Source organism: Chenopodium quinoa, unplaced genomic scaffold, assembly GCF_001683475.1.
Source record: "Chenopodium quinoa cultivar QQ74 unplaced genomic scaffold, ASM168347v1, whole genome shotgun sequence".
Classification (NCBI taxonomy): Eukaryota; Viridiplantae; Streptophyta; class Magnoliopsida; order Caryophyllales; family Amaranthaceae; genus Chenopodium; species Chenopodium quinoa.
In genome coordinates this window covers 3,459,082-3,475,827 of record NW_018745281.1, presented here as the reverse complement: position 1 = coordinate 3,475,827, position 16,746 = coordinate 3,459,082, and the positions used below count along the sequence as shown (strand labels likewise).

Below are 16,746 nucleotides of genomic sequence, written 5' to 3'. Positions count from 1 at the left end.
CTAGTTACTCTCTAAGCCACCTAATTATTTAATAATTAACTTTAATTTATTAAATAAAAAAAATAAAAAAATAAAAAAAACCACCATCTCTAACCACCAGCCAACCACCCTCTCCCCTAGTAGCAACCCTTTCCCCATCAGTCCCCCACCCCGGCGACCTACCTGGTCGTCGGTCGACCCTCCCTTTCCCCCTTATCCCCCGGCGACCACCACCTCCATTCGAACTTCTGACTCTTATTTCTCCCTTAAAGACTCTCAAACTCACTACCAAAATTTGCAAGGATCTTCTTGGAAGCTTTAAATTAAGTTCTTCCTTACAATCAATGTATTTTTGCTTCGATTTGATCTTATAATTTGCTTGAATTTTGCGATTATTTTATCCAAAAACCCTAGAAAAATCGATTTGGGGGTTTTCAATTTTGTGCATCTTGCTTACAATTGATGCTTGTTTTGGCTTTGATTATGTATGTATGTGATGCTAGGGTGATTTAGAAGCAAATCCAATTGTTTTGGCTTTAATCTTGGGAAAGGGTGGCAGAAGAGAAGGAATTGATGGTGGTGGCCGGAGAAGAAGAGTTTGGAGGTTTGGTAATGGCAGAATTTGAGGTTGAGGAGTTTGGTGGAGAGGGAGATGGAGGTGGAAGGGAGAAGAGAGAAAGTGGCGTCAGAGGGGGCTGCTGCCACTTTCCAGGGGAAAGGGAAAAGGAGTGGGGTGGCTGGATGGTGGTAGTGGTGGTGGTTTTTTTTTTTTTTAATTTTATAAATTAATTTAATTATTAAATAGTTAAGTGAGACTTAAAAGATAATTTAGTGAATTAAAGACGAATTAAGTGCAATTAGAGACATTAGGTTTTCTTCCACAAAAAAAACTTACAATCGGGTTTTCTTTTGCCAAAATGCTAAAAATTGGATTTTCTTTTGCCAAAAAGCTTTTAAAAGGGTTTTTTTTTCACAAAATGGTGCTTTTAAAAGTTTTTTTTAACAAATTTTCCTATATTTTAGACTAGTTTAACCTGTTTAGATGTCTTATGATTCTTCTCATCTAAAAACAATTTTTTTTTTTTAAATGTTGCTTGCATTTACTAAGACCTTTATGGTTTTATGGAACAATGTTAAGTACACAGTATCGAAATGACACTATATTGACCAAACTAGATAATGCCCGAGCCATGCTCGATTTTTAAAATTAATACGGAGTAGTAATTGAATTATAAAAGTCTCTAAGTTAATAGTCATCCTTCAAATTAATTAAAATGTAAGATAATAGTCAACCATAAATAAATAAATAATAAATTTTGTAGATAAATTAATAATTTTGCAAAAATGAAAAGAAAAAGAGTTTGGAGGGAAAATTCCCTCCAAAAAAGATCCTACTTTATTATAGGATATAAATTAACTAACAAAGAAACTATAAATTCATATCCAAACAAATCAAAAATTGATTAATATGAAAAAAAAAATAAAATAAATAAAAGCAAAAAATATTGCCATCAAAAGCGAGTAATGTTAGATTGTTAGGAGGATTATTATTTAAATCAAGTAGCTTCAGACTCCACTTGATTGAAATCTTGCTATAAGCCTCTCATCATGCATAACCTTACATTTTCCTCAATTTTCACATCTTTTAATAACATCAACTCAAACACTTAATTTTGTTTTAATTCATAACCTTACATTTATCAGCCATAATGAAGAACAATGCTGGAGAGAAGGCTCTTCTCAAAGTTTTGGTAGATGAACACATATGTTTAGGAAGTAGGAACCAAAAGGCGTTATGAAATACAGACACATTCTAAAAAAGCAAATAAAGGCACCCATAAAAACATAGGCTGCTGCTTAGCATTGCAACATCAAACAAAACTTCATGTTTTTCCTATTGAGTAGGTTCCTATCAAAAATGTCAGAGATCATCTACTTGAACAACTATGGAGCAAAATACAAATTAGATGATTCCAATCTTGTTTGCAACATCCAAGGCATCATAGTCAGGTGTCAAACGAACATACGCCTTCTTAGTGCCATCAGGCCTGCAAAAAGGAAATTAATCATACAATTAGAATGACAGGAAACTTTCAGACTTACAGCAAACCCTAGTCAGTAATGACAAGCTAAAAATCAGCAAGCAGGATTAGAAATACTGCAAGTATGGCACTACTCTGTTCAATTTATGGCTGCCTTTGATTTTCAAGTGATTAGTTTGCCATTGATAAAAAACAGTGCCACAAGAATATATATCTAACAGTATGCAAGTCTTTCAAACTCATGATAAATGAGAAAAATAAGTTATTTTTGTAGAATATACTATGTATTAGTTACACAATTTTAACCTAAAGAGTGAAGAGAGAATCAAAACATAATACTTCGCATTAAGTAAACACAGATAACAATAAGAAGCAAAGAGAAGCAAATTGATTGGCCGAAATATTCACCTGATCAAGGTATTCACTTTCTTGGCCTGAATGTCATACATTTTCTTGACGGCGGCCTTAATCTTCTTCTTGTCAGAACGGATGTCAACAATAAAAACCAATGTGTTGTTGTCCTCAATCTTCTTCATTGCAGACTCGGTAGTCAAGGGATATTTAAGTATCTGGTAGTGATCCAACTTATTTCTTGGTGTAGCACTAATACGAGGGTACTTAGGGTTTCTGTCCTTCTTCAATGTCTTTGGCCGATGGAAAGTAACCTTGGTCCTGATCTTCTTGGCTTTCTTCTTCAAGGTACTTGAGCCAGATTTCACAGCTTTAGCAGCTTTCAAGGCCTGTGCCTTGGGATCAGCCTTCTTTACATCTGCCGGATAAATGATGTCAGGTATCCTTCTAGGTTTTTAAAAATGTAATACAATTTTATCGCAGCTAAAAAGAATTTGTAACACAGCCAGAACTCCAGAAGTGCAGCTGGCCGGAACTGAATAATAAAATAACTAAACAAAATCGAAAATTGGAAAGAGTGATTGCATGAATAACTAATATATATAGCAGGATTAAACAAGGAAGAATTTTTCGCATTACTTACTAACTGATTAAATATCAGCTATCAAATTATTGTCAGCCTAAACAAACACAACCAAGATTTTGATCCAGTAGCAACCCGATGAATAGCAATTACCACAGCAATCTTATACTTAGTGTGGCAGAACAATATTAAGTTTTCTGAACCAAAATAACTCACTCAAACTGACATAATGTAATGCATCAGCAATCAAAGCATTAAACCCAAGAGTAGCATGACAAAAGTTGCATTTAGAACAATAAGAATTTCTCAATATATATAATTCAAGGTACCAACACCCCAATGCCAACCATCTTTCTTAACATCAAATTCGCTATTTCACCATATCACATTACCAAATATATGAGCAACAAAATAACAAATGGTAAGATGTTAGAAAATTAAGGACAAAAAAAATAAGCCAAGAATTGTTAAACCCAAAGTTTAGTTTATCAAATAAACAGCATACATTTTAATAATCACTAACATTAGCACATTGTTATATCAAGAACATTAAGCTTATAAAAGCAGAATTCACAAAAACAATAGCAAGATTAAAAGTTTAATTTATTAACCAAATTCAACTTGAACTCAAACTAGATTCATATTAGCACATAAAACAACAATTAACAAAATATAATCCAAAAATTCATGTATTCCTACATAATTAACAATTAAGGGCAAAAATTCTAACAAAAAAATTGAAAATGGAAAATTAGAAATTGATTAGAATAGGAAAAATAATACCTTTCGCAGGGGGTGCCATCTCTGCTGGAATTGAAACCCCAAATCTACGAGAGGGATAAACTAATGAGAGAGAAGGGAATCCGGCGTTGTAAGGCAACTAGGGTTTATGAGTGTGATCTGAGATTTTTTTTTTATTCGAGTCTTACAAATCTTACGGGCTCATCTCGTTTGCAGACTGTTTGTTTCTATTGGGCTGGGCTACTCGATTGTTGCCCAGGAAACACACTCCCTCTATCCCTTATTTTTTTACGACTTTTTATGGTCTCTAAAACGCGCTTTCAAATAATACGCTTATATGTCTCCATTTCTATCTGTAAAAAATTATAAAAGTTTGATATTAATATAATATGCAATGAGACGATTAAGAGAGAGAAATTATCTGCACATTATAAATAGGGCGATTAGAAGAGGAGAGAGGAGGGGAATTGGTAGAGTATTAGCCGACCAAGTAAGCAAATTCGTAGTGGTTTTTCTCACCGGAATTCCATGGTGATCCATTTCCTTTTTAAACTACCCAATTGCCTAAATATAGTCCCTAAATCATTTTATATGTCAACATTTTTTTCAATGTAATCATCAACACTAAATGTTAAAGTCCAAAAACTATTAATGACTAAGCAATCGAAATCCCTAACTATTGCTGATAAAGCTTTCAATGTCCCTGACCTATTGCTGATTAAGCTTAGTCCTTAAATTATTGCTAACAAAGCTTTATGACAAGCGCACTTTATGGCACACTTTGAAGCATATAAACGAGTGATTTCGGACGCAATTGAGTCCACTTTGGTCATTTATATGCTCATTCGCGTCATATTTACTTGCTTTACGCATTTCACGGTTTTCGAGGTGTTTTTGATACATTTACAGGTATATTTGATCGAGCCGAGCCGAATCCCGAACCTTTGGTGCGTAATCGAGCCATTACCGAGCTTAGTCCAGCAAGCAAAGAGGCCACGATGATCTGCAATTCTGAACACAGAGCAAGAAGCAGTTCCAGACATTCAGCACGGCCGTGCCAAATGTGGCACGTCCGTGCCAGAACTACAGCTCGGCTCAGTCAGAAGCAACACGACCGTGCTGATGTCTAGAGGCTCCAACAGAATGAAGTTAGAAGCAGCACGGCCGTGTGTATATTGGCACGTCCGTGCTGATACTAGCACGTCCGTGCTGATCTTTAGCACGCCCGTGCTGGATATGATGAATGAACAGCCAAACTCCCTGCCTCCTAGCACGGCCGTGCCAAATCTGGCTTGCCCGTGCTGTACCTTCTGCACTCCCGTGCCAAGTTCAGCACGTCCGTGCTGATCTTCGTGATTCAACAGCCAAAATCTTCTGCCAGCCAGCACGGCCGTGCCATATTTGGCACACCCGTGCCAAACTCGCAGGGGTATTCTGCGTAACTTTTCAGCGTGCAAAAAGGACTATAAATAGGCTCATTTATTAGAATGTAAGCAAGCAATTAATTAGGATTTCTACTTTTTCTCTCCTTTCTAGGGTTCCAAAACTTTATTTAGGGTTTTATTTAGTTCTCTTTTAGATTAATCTTAGATTATTAGTGAAGATTTGTAATTTCTCACTCAAGGCAAGCATTTGGAATACTTTGTACGAATCATTGACAACGGTTATCAAAGCTTCAATCTTTTGCTTTGTTTGACTCCATTTAATATTGGTATTGTTCTCTTTCTCATTTATTACTCATTTATTGATATTTGCTAGTATTAATGTTAGGGTTTATCAGGGTTCTTGAGATGTTTGCTTCTTTAGTTTTCAACATGTGTGAGTAGTTCTCTAACTAGGGTTTCGGGATGAAACCCTACCTTAATTAATCTAAGTGTTTGGGGTTTGTTCTTGGTAAATGACTTGTGATTAAATTGATTATGAGCTATTGCATGTTAAATCACTATAATAGGAGTAGCTAACCTAGAGTATTGATTTTGAATGCATGTTCCACTTGTTAAAATCATTCATTTGTGAATCAAGTGTTTCATTATTGATTGTGGTTTGATTATGTATCAAGTTGTGTTAAGTGCATGAGCAATCCAAGCTTAATGTTTCTTGTTGTCCTCCTATCACATGATGTTGATATGACTTATGGTCCTTACATGCTTGTTTACCTCCATGATCCCCTTTTGCTTGATTATTGATGGTTGGGTGGATTCCCGTTCACCCTAGTGTTTTAGTCAATTGATTATCTTTTTGTATCGTAGCTTTAGAACACCTTTCACACCTTGACTTCGAACTAGCTTAGGATTTCAAGATCAATTAGCATTTACTCCCGTTTCTCGTGGACCGAACCTTTACTTGCCATTATATTGATTTTAGGGTGTTCGTATAAATATTGTTTGATTGAGCGTTAGACTGTAGCGACCATTCCAACGCTTGTCAAAATGGCGCCGTTGCCGGGGAGCGGTGTTTGATAATTGCTATTTGATTGCTTGAGTCTAGTTCACTTTTTTTTTTTTTTTCATTTTTCTTTTCCTTTTGGCTACACTTGTAGCCTTGCTATTTGATTGGTTTGGTAGAGTTTATGCGCAGGTCTAGACAAAGAGAGCTAGTGCCATTCGATCCCAAAGTCGAAAGGACTTGCCGAAACAACCGTAGGTCAAGATCCCGATCAAGGACCTCGACCTCGAGAGAAAGATCGAAAAGCCCTACCACACAACCAACGCAAATGGATAATGAACAACCTCATCCACCGCCGCCACGCCCACTAAAGGAGTTGGGAACTCCGGGAGCATATAGAGCTTCAAGCGGGATTGCTCCACCCACCACACAAGCCAATGATTTTGAGATCCGGCCCGCCATGATCACCCTCATCGAACGGAGACAATTTAGTGGTGCTAAACATGAGAGCCCCTTGGCTCACTTAAACGAGTTCGAGAAGTATTGCAACACTATAAAAGTCAACGGGGTGACTCAAGAATTTGTGAGACTAAAGCTCTTCCCATTCTCACTAATCGGGAGGTCTCTTGAGTGGTTGGAGAAAGAGGTCAAACCGAACTCTCTACGCACTTGGGACGATGTCACCACGGCATTCTTGGGGAGGTTCTACTCTCAGAAGAAGACGGCCGATGCCAGGGCCCTAATCCAAGGCTTTAGGCAAAGAAGTGGGGAGTCAATCTATGAGGCTTGGGAGAGGTACAAGGAGTACCAGCGAGAGTGCCCTCACCATGGGATCCCAACTTATCAAGTGTTACAAATCTTCTACGGGGGACTAAGCCCTCAAGGAAAGACAAGTTTGGATGCGGGGGCGGGTGGCCCTATCATGAACAAAACCGAGGAGCAAGTGATAGATATCATTGAGGATGTGGTACGACACCGCATGGATTGGCAAGAGGGGGAGCGAGATGCCGCAAGCAAAAGTGGAGGAGCGGCCTATTCGGTAGACCATCTAAATGCAATCGGTAATTTGACTTCGCAAATCGCAAACCTTGGAAAAGAGATGTCATCCATCAAAGATAAGCTCGATGCTACGCCTTTTCAAGGTCCTCCCTCCCAATCTAGTGGGAGAGGTATGAACTCTAACTCTCTTAATATGCCTCATGGATGTTTGTTTTGCGAAAATTGTGGATCCTATGACCACGATACCTCTTGTTGTAATTGTGATCCCCAATTCCCCTCTAATTATAATGATGGTGGTGTAAGCGAAAATGAACATGTCAACGCCTTGTCTTATGATAATAGACCTAGGAATGACAACAATAGGTACCTACCACCTAATCAAAGAGGGAATAACTTTAATCAACAAGGTAACAATTTTGATAACCAACAAAACCATTGGGGAAATAGGAATCAAAGGGACCAAAATCCCCAAGGAACCTATAATCAACAAGGGAACTTTGGAAATCAAAATCGATACCACCAAAATTGGGGAAACCAAGGGAACTCTAATCAAGGGCAACACAATCAAGGGGTGAATGCTAATAATAGGGGAAATTGGAACAATAATCAAAATAGGGGCTTCCAAAATCAAAACCCCCAACAATCCAATGCGAGTGGTTCACGAGCTTCTAATGACAATTATTATGCTCAAGGACCACCGCAAAGGTCTAGTTTGGAGGAGATGATGGAAGCTCAAGCTAAGATGTTCAACACTTTCATGGCCACTAGTGATAAAAAATTTAATGAGGTGATGACACACAATAAGATGCTTGAAACCCAAATATCCCAACTAGCCAATGCTATTAAGGACGGAGTTGGCACTTCTAAACTCCCTCCTCAAGGTGTTGACCCTAAGAATTCCGTGAATGCTATCACTACTAGGAGTGGTAAGACTTTGATAGAGAGTGATAAAATGACTTCATCTAAGAGCCCACCTATCGCCACACCTATCATTGACAAAGTTGTTGAAAGTGAGAGTGTGAAGCCCGGAGAGGATAATAAGGTTAATGAGATTCAAAAAGAGAAAGAGGGAGCTCATGTTGAAGAACCCGAGCTATTGAAAAAACTCCCCTACCCCCATAAATTTGTAAGACACAAGTTGGATGTCCAATTTGGGAAATTCTTGGAAACCTTGAAGCAAGTTCATCTTTCTATTTCTTTCACCGATGCTATAAAACAAATGCCTAACTATGCTAGGTTCTTGAAAGACATTTTGAGTGGGAGGAGGACTTGTGATGGGGTAGAAACCGTTAACCTCACGGAGAATTGTAGTGCCATAATCATGAACAAAATGCCTCCTAAGTTAGGAGACCCCGGTAATTTCTCCATTCCATGTGCTATTAACAAGATGAAAATTGACAATGCTTTGTGTGATCTAGGGGCTAGTGTGAGCCTTATGCCCTATTCGGTCTACCAACGTCTAGAAGTGGGAGAACTTCTTCCCACTAATATTACCCTTCAATTGGCCGACTGTTCAATCAAATTCCCAAAAGGTAAGGTAGAAGATGTCCCATTACGGGTTGGTAAGTTTGTTATTCCGGTCGATTTTGTAGTTTTAGAGATGGATGAGGATAGCCATATACCCATCATTCTAGGACGTCCCTTCCTAGCTACTTCGGGTGCTCTCATTGATGTGAAGAGTGTTAAGATTTCTTTGAAAGTGGGAGAGAAAGTTCTAGTATTTGATTTGAACAAGAGTATGCAATATCCTAGTTCCAACTCTGAAAACTGTATGATGGTTGATACTATTGATTCTATTGTTTCTAGTATGCATGTGCATTTGCTTTCTCCTAACCATGATTTCGAGGTGAGTGCCACCGAAGAAAGCGGGGATGTGGAAGAGCAAATTCCAGAAGAAGATGAAGGTGAGCCCAAGTTCATGGAGATCACGGCCAAGGATGCACTTGACATGGCCGTTGAGAAAAAGGCAAATGAGGCACCTTCGGTGGAGCTGAAACCTCTACCAACTCATCTAAGGTATGAATTTCTTGGTCCCAATTCAACTTACCCCGTCATTATGAGTTCCTCCTTGAACGCAATCCAAACCCGAAAGTTATGTGATGTATTGAGGAGACATCAAAATGCTTTAGGCTATACCATTGATGACCTCAAAGGTATTAGCCCCGCTATATGCATGCATCACATAACTCTCGAAGAGGATGCAAAGCCTTCCATTGAAAGGCAAAGGAGGCTCAATCCTCAAATGGGGGAGGTGGTGAAGAAAGAAATCACCAAACTCCTTGATGCCGGCATCATCTTCCCCATTTCGAGCTCTAGATGGGTTTCTCCCGTCCATGTTGTCCCTAAAAAGGAGGGAATGACCGTAGTTGAGAATGAACATGGTGATTTTATCTCAACTAGGACAGTAACCGGTTGGAGAATGTGTATAGACTATAGACGTCTAAACACATCAACCAAAAAAGACCACTTCCCTCTCCCATTTATTGACCAAATGCTTGAAAGACTAACAAGGCATAAGTATTATTGTTTTCTTGATGGTTACTCGGGGTTCTTTCAAATTCCTATCAACCCCGGTGACCAAGAAAAAACAACATTTACTTGTCCCTATGGAACTTTTGCCTACAGGAGGATGCCCTTTGGACTTTGCAATGCGCCAGGAACCTTTCAAAGATGCATGATGAGTATTTTTGGCGACATGTTAGAGACCGAGATGGAGGTCTTCATGGATGACTTCTCGGTGGGAGGAGCATCTTTTGATGATGGTTTGGCGAACCTAGGGAAATGTTTGGAGAGATGCACGAAGGTAAACTTGGTCCTCAATTGGGAGAAGTGCCATTTCATGGTGGAGGAGGGTATAGTCCTTGGTCACAAGATTTCGAATGCCGGAATAGAAGTGGACAAGGCAAAAGTCGAAGTCATTGAAAAGCTACCTCCGCCGGTGAGTGTCAAGGGAGTAAGGCAATTCTTGGGGCACGCGGGCTTTTATAGGCGGTTCATTAAGGATTTCTCCTTAATAGCTAAACCTCTAAATGCCTTGCTGCAAAAAGAAGCAGATTTTCGGTTTGATGAAAAGTGCCTTCATGCCTTTAACAAGCTCAAGAAAGCTCTAATCTCCGCTCCAATAGTGCAAGGGCCAAGGTGGGGCCTCCCATTCGAGTTAATGTGCGATGCAAGCGACACGGCAATAGGGGGTGTTCTAGGGCAACGAGTTGATAAAAAGCTTCATGTGATCTATTATATGTCAAAAACCTTGAATGAAGCACAACGGAACTACACCACCACGGAAAAGGAGTTCCTAGCCATTGTTCATGCCTTTGAGAAGTTTTGGGACTACCTTATTGGCTCCAAAACTATAGTCTACACCGACCATGCGGCCATCAAATACTTGATCTCCAAAAAAGAGTCCAAACCGCGTCTCCTCCGTTGGGTCCTATCTTTGCAACAATTTGATGTGGAGATACGGGACAAAAAGGGAGCTGAAAATGTGGTAGCGGATCACCTTTCTCGGATGGAAAAGGAACAACAAGAGGACGACGGGATGCCCATTAGTGATGAGTTGAAAGATGATGTTTTGTACCTCCTCAAGGAGAAGGAATTGCCTTGGTTCGCTGATTTGGTGAATTACCTAGCTTGTGGGGAGTGCCCTCCTGATTTCACTAAGAACCAAAGGAAGAAGCTAAGGAGAGAAGCAAGGCACTACATTTGGGATGACCCGATCTTATTCAAAAGAGGAGTTGATGGCTTGCTAAGGAGGTGTGTTCCGGATGAGGAAGCTCAAAGTGTGTTGAGGATGTGTCATTCCGATCCTTGCGGAGGTCACATGGGTGCAAACAAGACGGCCCGGAAAGTTTTGCAAAGTGGGCTATGGTGGCCCCACATTTTCAGAGACTCATGGGAATTTGTTAAGACTTGTGATGCATGCCAGCGAAGTGGAAATGTGTCTAAGAAGAATGAGATGCCTCAACAACCCATTCTTGAACTTGAAATATTCGATGTTTGGGGTATAGACTTCATGAGCCCTTTTCCTTCCTCTCGTGGGAATCAATACATCCTTGTGGCGGTTGATTATGTCTCAAAATGGGTGGAGGCAATCGCCTCTCCAACGAATGACCACAAGGTTGTAATGAAACTTTTCAAGAAGATAATTTTCCCAAGGTTCGGAGTCCCTAGGGCAGTGATTAGTGACAATGGTTCACATTTCGTGCATAGTGCTTTCCAAAAGATGCTTCGCAAGAATGGAGTCCATCACCGTTTCGGGACAACCTATCACCCTCAAACAAGCGGGCAAGCGGAGGTTTCGAATTGGCAAATCAAGGAAATTCTTGAGAAGACGGTTGCGAAAAATAGGAAGGATTGGTCCGATAAGCTAGACGATGCACTATGGGCATACCGGACAGCCTTCAAAACCCCTATTGGCACAACCCCCTACCGCTTGGTCTACGGGAAGTCATGTCATCTCCCGGTCGAGTTAGAGCACCGCGCTCAATGGGCAATCAAGAAGATCAATTTTGATTTGGCAAGCGCGGGGGAACAAAGGATGTTGGACCTTCATGAGTTAGAGGAGCTTCGAATGGATGCTTATGATAGTGCAAACCTCTACAAGATGCGGTCTAAGGAATGGCATGACCGTAAGATCGAGCACAAGGCTTTCAGAGTGGGTGACAAGGTCCTTTTGTACAACTCCCGGATGAAACTCTTCCCCGGGAAATTGATGTCAAGATGGAGAGGACCGTTCACCGTCAAGGAAGTTTACCCTTCCGGGGTGGTTGAACTCTATGATTTGGATGGATTGCAATCTTTCACGGTTAATGGACACCGTTTGAAGTTATACTACGAGGGAGCACATGTCGGGTTGATTGATGTACTACTCTGCGGTCATACAAGTTGATTGTGACCACGTCAAGCTAATGACGTTAAATAAGCGCTACCGGGAGGCAACCCGCTTTAATTGCTTTCTTAGTTTATTTTTCCCTTTTTCCTCTCTCTTTATTTTCATTTATTTTAATATTTAATGTTAATATAATCTCTTATGTGCCTCTTTTGGTCTGTGGAAGCTTGTTGTAGGTAAGAAACGGAAGGAAGATGGAAGCAGCAGTCAGCACGGCAGTGACAAATTTGGCACGCCCGTGCTGAGTGGCAGGCAGTTCAGTATGAATTCAGCACGGCCGTGCCAGATTTAGCACGACCGTGCCGTTTCTACTCCAGACCCCCCCTGCCAGGTCGCACGGTCGTGCCAAATATGGCACGACCGTGCCATTATCGGGTTCAGTAAAAAAAAAAAAAAAAAAAAAACTGATCAGCGGCCCTTCTCCTCTTTCATTTTCCCCTACAACCCTCATTTCCCCTTTCATTTCCCTCACTCCTTTCCTTTCACTTTCTCTCTTTTCTTTCCTTCTCCTCAAACCCTAATCCCCTTTCTTTCCATCACTTTTCTTTCTTTCTCCTCCAGCAGCCTTCAGCCATCTCCAGCCGTGCTTCAGCCATCTCCAGCCGTGCTTCAGCCGTCTCCAGCCGTGCTCCCAACTGCCTCTAGCATGCTTCTTGGTAACTTTGTTCCTCCTTCTCAATTTCCTTAAAACTACTACAAATTTTATTGCTTGAATTTTGTTATGTAATTGATAATAACTAATAATTCTTGCTCGCAATTTGGGGTAATTTTATGGTTTATTTTTTGTTGGTTGGATTGATTTGTTGGTTGATTTGGGTTGATTTGTTAATTGGTGGGATTATTCTTGTTGTTTGGTGTTGATTTGGTTGGTGGGGTTGAGTTGTTTTAGCCCCCTTGGTAGTGTTAGCAATTTCAGCTTTCATTTTGGGTGACTTGACCATGCCTAGGATTAAAAATCCCAACAAAAGGGCTCGTGGTGACGCAGGACCCTCCTCTGTGGCTCCACCATCGGTGAACACCATGGGAATTGAATTTAAAAACCCGACCTTCATGGATAATTACTTGGTCATTTCCTCACGTCAAGTTAGGCCCACCAAGTTCTACGACCCCGTTGCTGCTAGAGCCCTAGGTGTAGATGCAGATATAACACAGTTGTTCACATATTCTAGGTTTGAGGCATGGCTCCGAATGCATGCCCCGACCTATAAGCGTCTAACACTTGAGTTTTTGTCCTCCTTGCGCGTACACCGCGATGTCATAGGTGATTTAGACTACGTGACCTTTCAACTAATGAATTCAGAGATAATCACCTTGGAGGAAAACCAGGTCAATACAGCTTTCGGATGGTTAACTAATCAAAGGTACGGTCCTGGGGGTAACCATCCTAATCATTACGAGTCGGGGGCCTTTTGGTACCAAATAACCGGGAGGGGGGATAGAGACCCTAGGAAAGACAAAGCCACCTCCATCGTTAACCCCACCTTCCGCTTAGCCCATAGGATCTTCTCCTCCACCATCTTTGCTAGGGGGGATAGTGCGGGAGTGGTGTCCATTAGGGAACTTCAGTTCCTTTGGCACCTCACCGAGGGGAACCGTACGCTTAACCTGGGGGCTTGGTTGATTCAGCATCTAGAGGATGTAGCCAAAGGGAAGGGAGCTATAACTATTGGGGGTATGATTACCATTATTGCACGATTTGTTGGTGTTGATTTTGCAGGACTACAGGAAGTTCCCGGTTGCACTCTCCTCGACGTCAGGACTCTTAAGGCCATGCAATGGCTTGAAGAGACCTCCATCCCTGGACGATATCTTTGGCTCGTGGCAGGTAAGCCATACGCTTACCTTCCCGATCCTATGAGGACGGTTGTGTACGACGTCGCCAACTGGATTTTCGAGTCAGATTTCATCTGGCACGATGACGGGTCTACAGAGTACATTGATCGAGACCCAGTCCAAGTGCAAGAGGAGGAAGATGATCAGGACAATAACTATGACGAGCATCATCAGGACCCTCAAGATTGGAAATATGGCGAGGGAGGCAGCATCCCCCATGCTTACTATCAGCAGCAGCTTGACCTGCTGCGAGGAGACTTCCAGGGACTCAGAATTGACTTCGAGGGCCTTCGGTTGTCGAACGAGAGAGTTCGGCAATCGAATGAAGAGATGACGGTTGTTTTCACCTCGATGAGGGATAGTTTTGACCGTTTCAGTCAGCAGTTCTCCGGTCCTCACCACCCTGGTGCCGACCCCAGTTCTTAGATATGGTTTTTGCTGAGTCCCCCTTTCCACCTTGTACTGTCCCAATGTGCAAACATTGAGGACAATGTTTATTTCAGCTTGGGGGGGTCTCTTTTGTGAGGAGTACTTTTGAACTTTGATTTGGAACAATTACAAACTATTGTGTATATTTTTACTGCTTTCTTAGGCTTATTATTTCTTTTGCTAGTTTTTCTCTCTTTTGCAGCTCGGAATCATCGAGAAGCGGCATGGTCACATGGAAATTCCTTATGGCCGCTTTTTGGAGACCCCGGGAGGCAAATTTGGTGAGATCCTAGCCTTCTCTTTTAGTCTTCCTGTGTGTTTAGGATAGCTAGTTTAGGAGGAAGTTGAATGATTTGAGGATGTATGGTCGGTTCTGAAGAACCTGGGATCATTGATGTTGATATCAATTGATCACTTGTTTGACGATTGGGATTTATGTGACTTTATGCCTCTTTGTGAATCATTTTACTTGCTTAGTTTAGTTGTGTATAAATGAGTCTTGCATGAGAAAAGCTTCTGGTATGAGGATATGTAGTCTATTTATATGGTTTGCCTCATAGTCTTTTCTTATGTTGTGGAATCAAGATGAACTTGCCTATTGTACAATCCTTGAAATAATATCTTGCATGGATTCGAAATGCGAATGACTATGCGTGGAATGTTTACTTTCACTTAGATTGGTGATGAATGCACGGTTTGAGCCTATTGTTGATCAATATAGACAAGTCTAAGCGAAGGTAGTGGGATAGAACATTTGTTATCATGTGAAACTCCAAGTCTTGGTTTGTGGTAAGACGGAGTCGCTCCCCTTTGTGGATTTGATCCCCTTGATTGGTATTTGCTTAATTTTCAGATCCCGTGAGTTTTAACTTCTCTAGCCTTCATCATTTCTTTTTGTGTGGCATATTTGGATCCTTGATTACGCATGTTTCGATCTTTGTGTTGATTTTTAACTCCCAAGACCGTGACTTAACACCTTTAGAGGAGGAAAAGGGCACCTTTTTCATTTTTCTTATTTCTGTTCTTTTTGTTTTGTTACAAATTAATTTTCTTTTTACATCATCCCACTTGCTAACCATGTTGAACCTTTATTCCCCATTCTTGATTACCCGCATTACAAACCCGATGGCCGATGTTTTACCAACCCTTAGTTAGTGAATCATTTACCTCGCAAGGTTTGTTTGAGCTTACTGTCTATTATTCAAGAATTATATTCGATATGGGTTTGAGCAAGTATCTATAAAAAAAAAAACCTTCCTAGTTGAGAATAAGGATATGACGATGAATACAGTTTCAAAGTTTGAAGAAGGTTTCTAGTGCGTACTTTGATTTTATATTTGGTAGTGAGTTGAATTGTGAATCAATATTGTTCGTGTGGAATGTGAATTCAATCTCTTGAGATTTGTTATTGAGAATTGTAATTCTTGCGCTTCACTTAGGATTTAAATCCACTTTTGAAATTGTTTCACTTACCCCTACCCACTGCCAATACTTTACAACCTTTCTAAGACCCTTAGACTTTAGAGGTGTTCGGTCTAAAACCGGTGAAGGGAGATGGATTTCAACCCTTTGGAAAGTTCATGCGTAGTTGAGATGTCGGGTACCATTATTATTTCCTCAAATACTTCATTACTTTTTCCGGTTCCTTCGAGGAATCACGAGGAGCTAGTTAAGGTGGTGATTTGAAACATCTGGGGAGGACGCGGTTGTTTTGGTTCAGCTTGGGGGGAGAAGCATGACTCATTGGTTCTCTACGTTTCGTTTAGTTTTGTCAATGTTTGATCAATAACATCTTGGATCGTGTGTCTCTTTGCTCATTTGAGTGAATTTTATACTCCATGCACGTTCGTTCTAAGTAGAATCCGTTGATGTTATTTTTTCCCTAAAAATGATTTATATACACGGGCAATGTTTATCTTGATTTCCTTCTTGCTTGCGCCTTTTTTTTTTTTTTTTTTGTTTTGTTTTGCTCGAGGACTAGCAAAAGTGTAGCTTGGGGGGTTTTGACAAGCGCACTTTATGGCACGCTTTGAAGCATATAAACGAGTGATTTCGGACGCAATTGAGTCCACTTTGGTCATTTATATGCTCATTCGCGTCATATTTACTTGCTTTACGCATTTCACGGTTTTTGAGGTGTTTTTGATACATTTACAGGCATATTTGATCGAGCCGAGCCGAATCCCGAACCTTTGGTGCGTAATCGAGCCATTACCGAGCTTAGTCCAGCAAGCAAAGAGGCCACGATGATCTGCAATTCTGAACACAGAGCAAGAAGCAGTTCCAGACATTCAGCACGGCCGTGCCAAATGTGGCACGTCCGTGCCAGAACTACAGCTCGGCTCAGTCAGAAGCAACACGACCGTGCTGATGTCCAGAGGCTCCAACAGAATGAAGTTAGAAGCAGCACGACCGTGTGTATATTGGCACGTCCGTGCTGATACTAGCACGTCCGTGCTGATCTTTAGCACGCCCGTGCTGGATATGATGAATGAACAGCCAAACTCCCTGCCTCC

General features: G+C 40.9%; 1 protein-coding gene across 1 annotated transcript; it reads right to left on the bottom strand.

Moving 5' to 3' along the window:
* Nucleotides 1-1,622: 1,622 nt before the first annotated feature.
* On the bottom strand, nucleotides 1,623-3,896 carry LOC110711678 (60S ribosomal protein L23A). The gene is made up of 3 exons (XM_021890096.1): nucleotides 3,739-3,896; nucleotides 2,430-2,790; nucleotides 1,623-2,027 (listed from the first exon to the last, which is right to left on the bottom strand). Exons 1-3 carry the CDS (start codon nucleotides 3,755-3,757, stop codon nucleotides 1,943-1,945), a joined length of 465 nt encoding a protein of 154 aa, XP_021745788.1. The 5' UTR covers nucleotides 3,758-3,896; the 3' UTR covers nucleotides 1,623-1,942.
* Nucleotides 3,897-16,746: the final 12,850 nt, after the last annotated feature.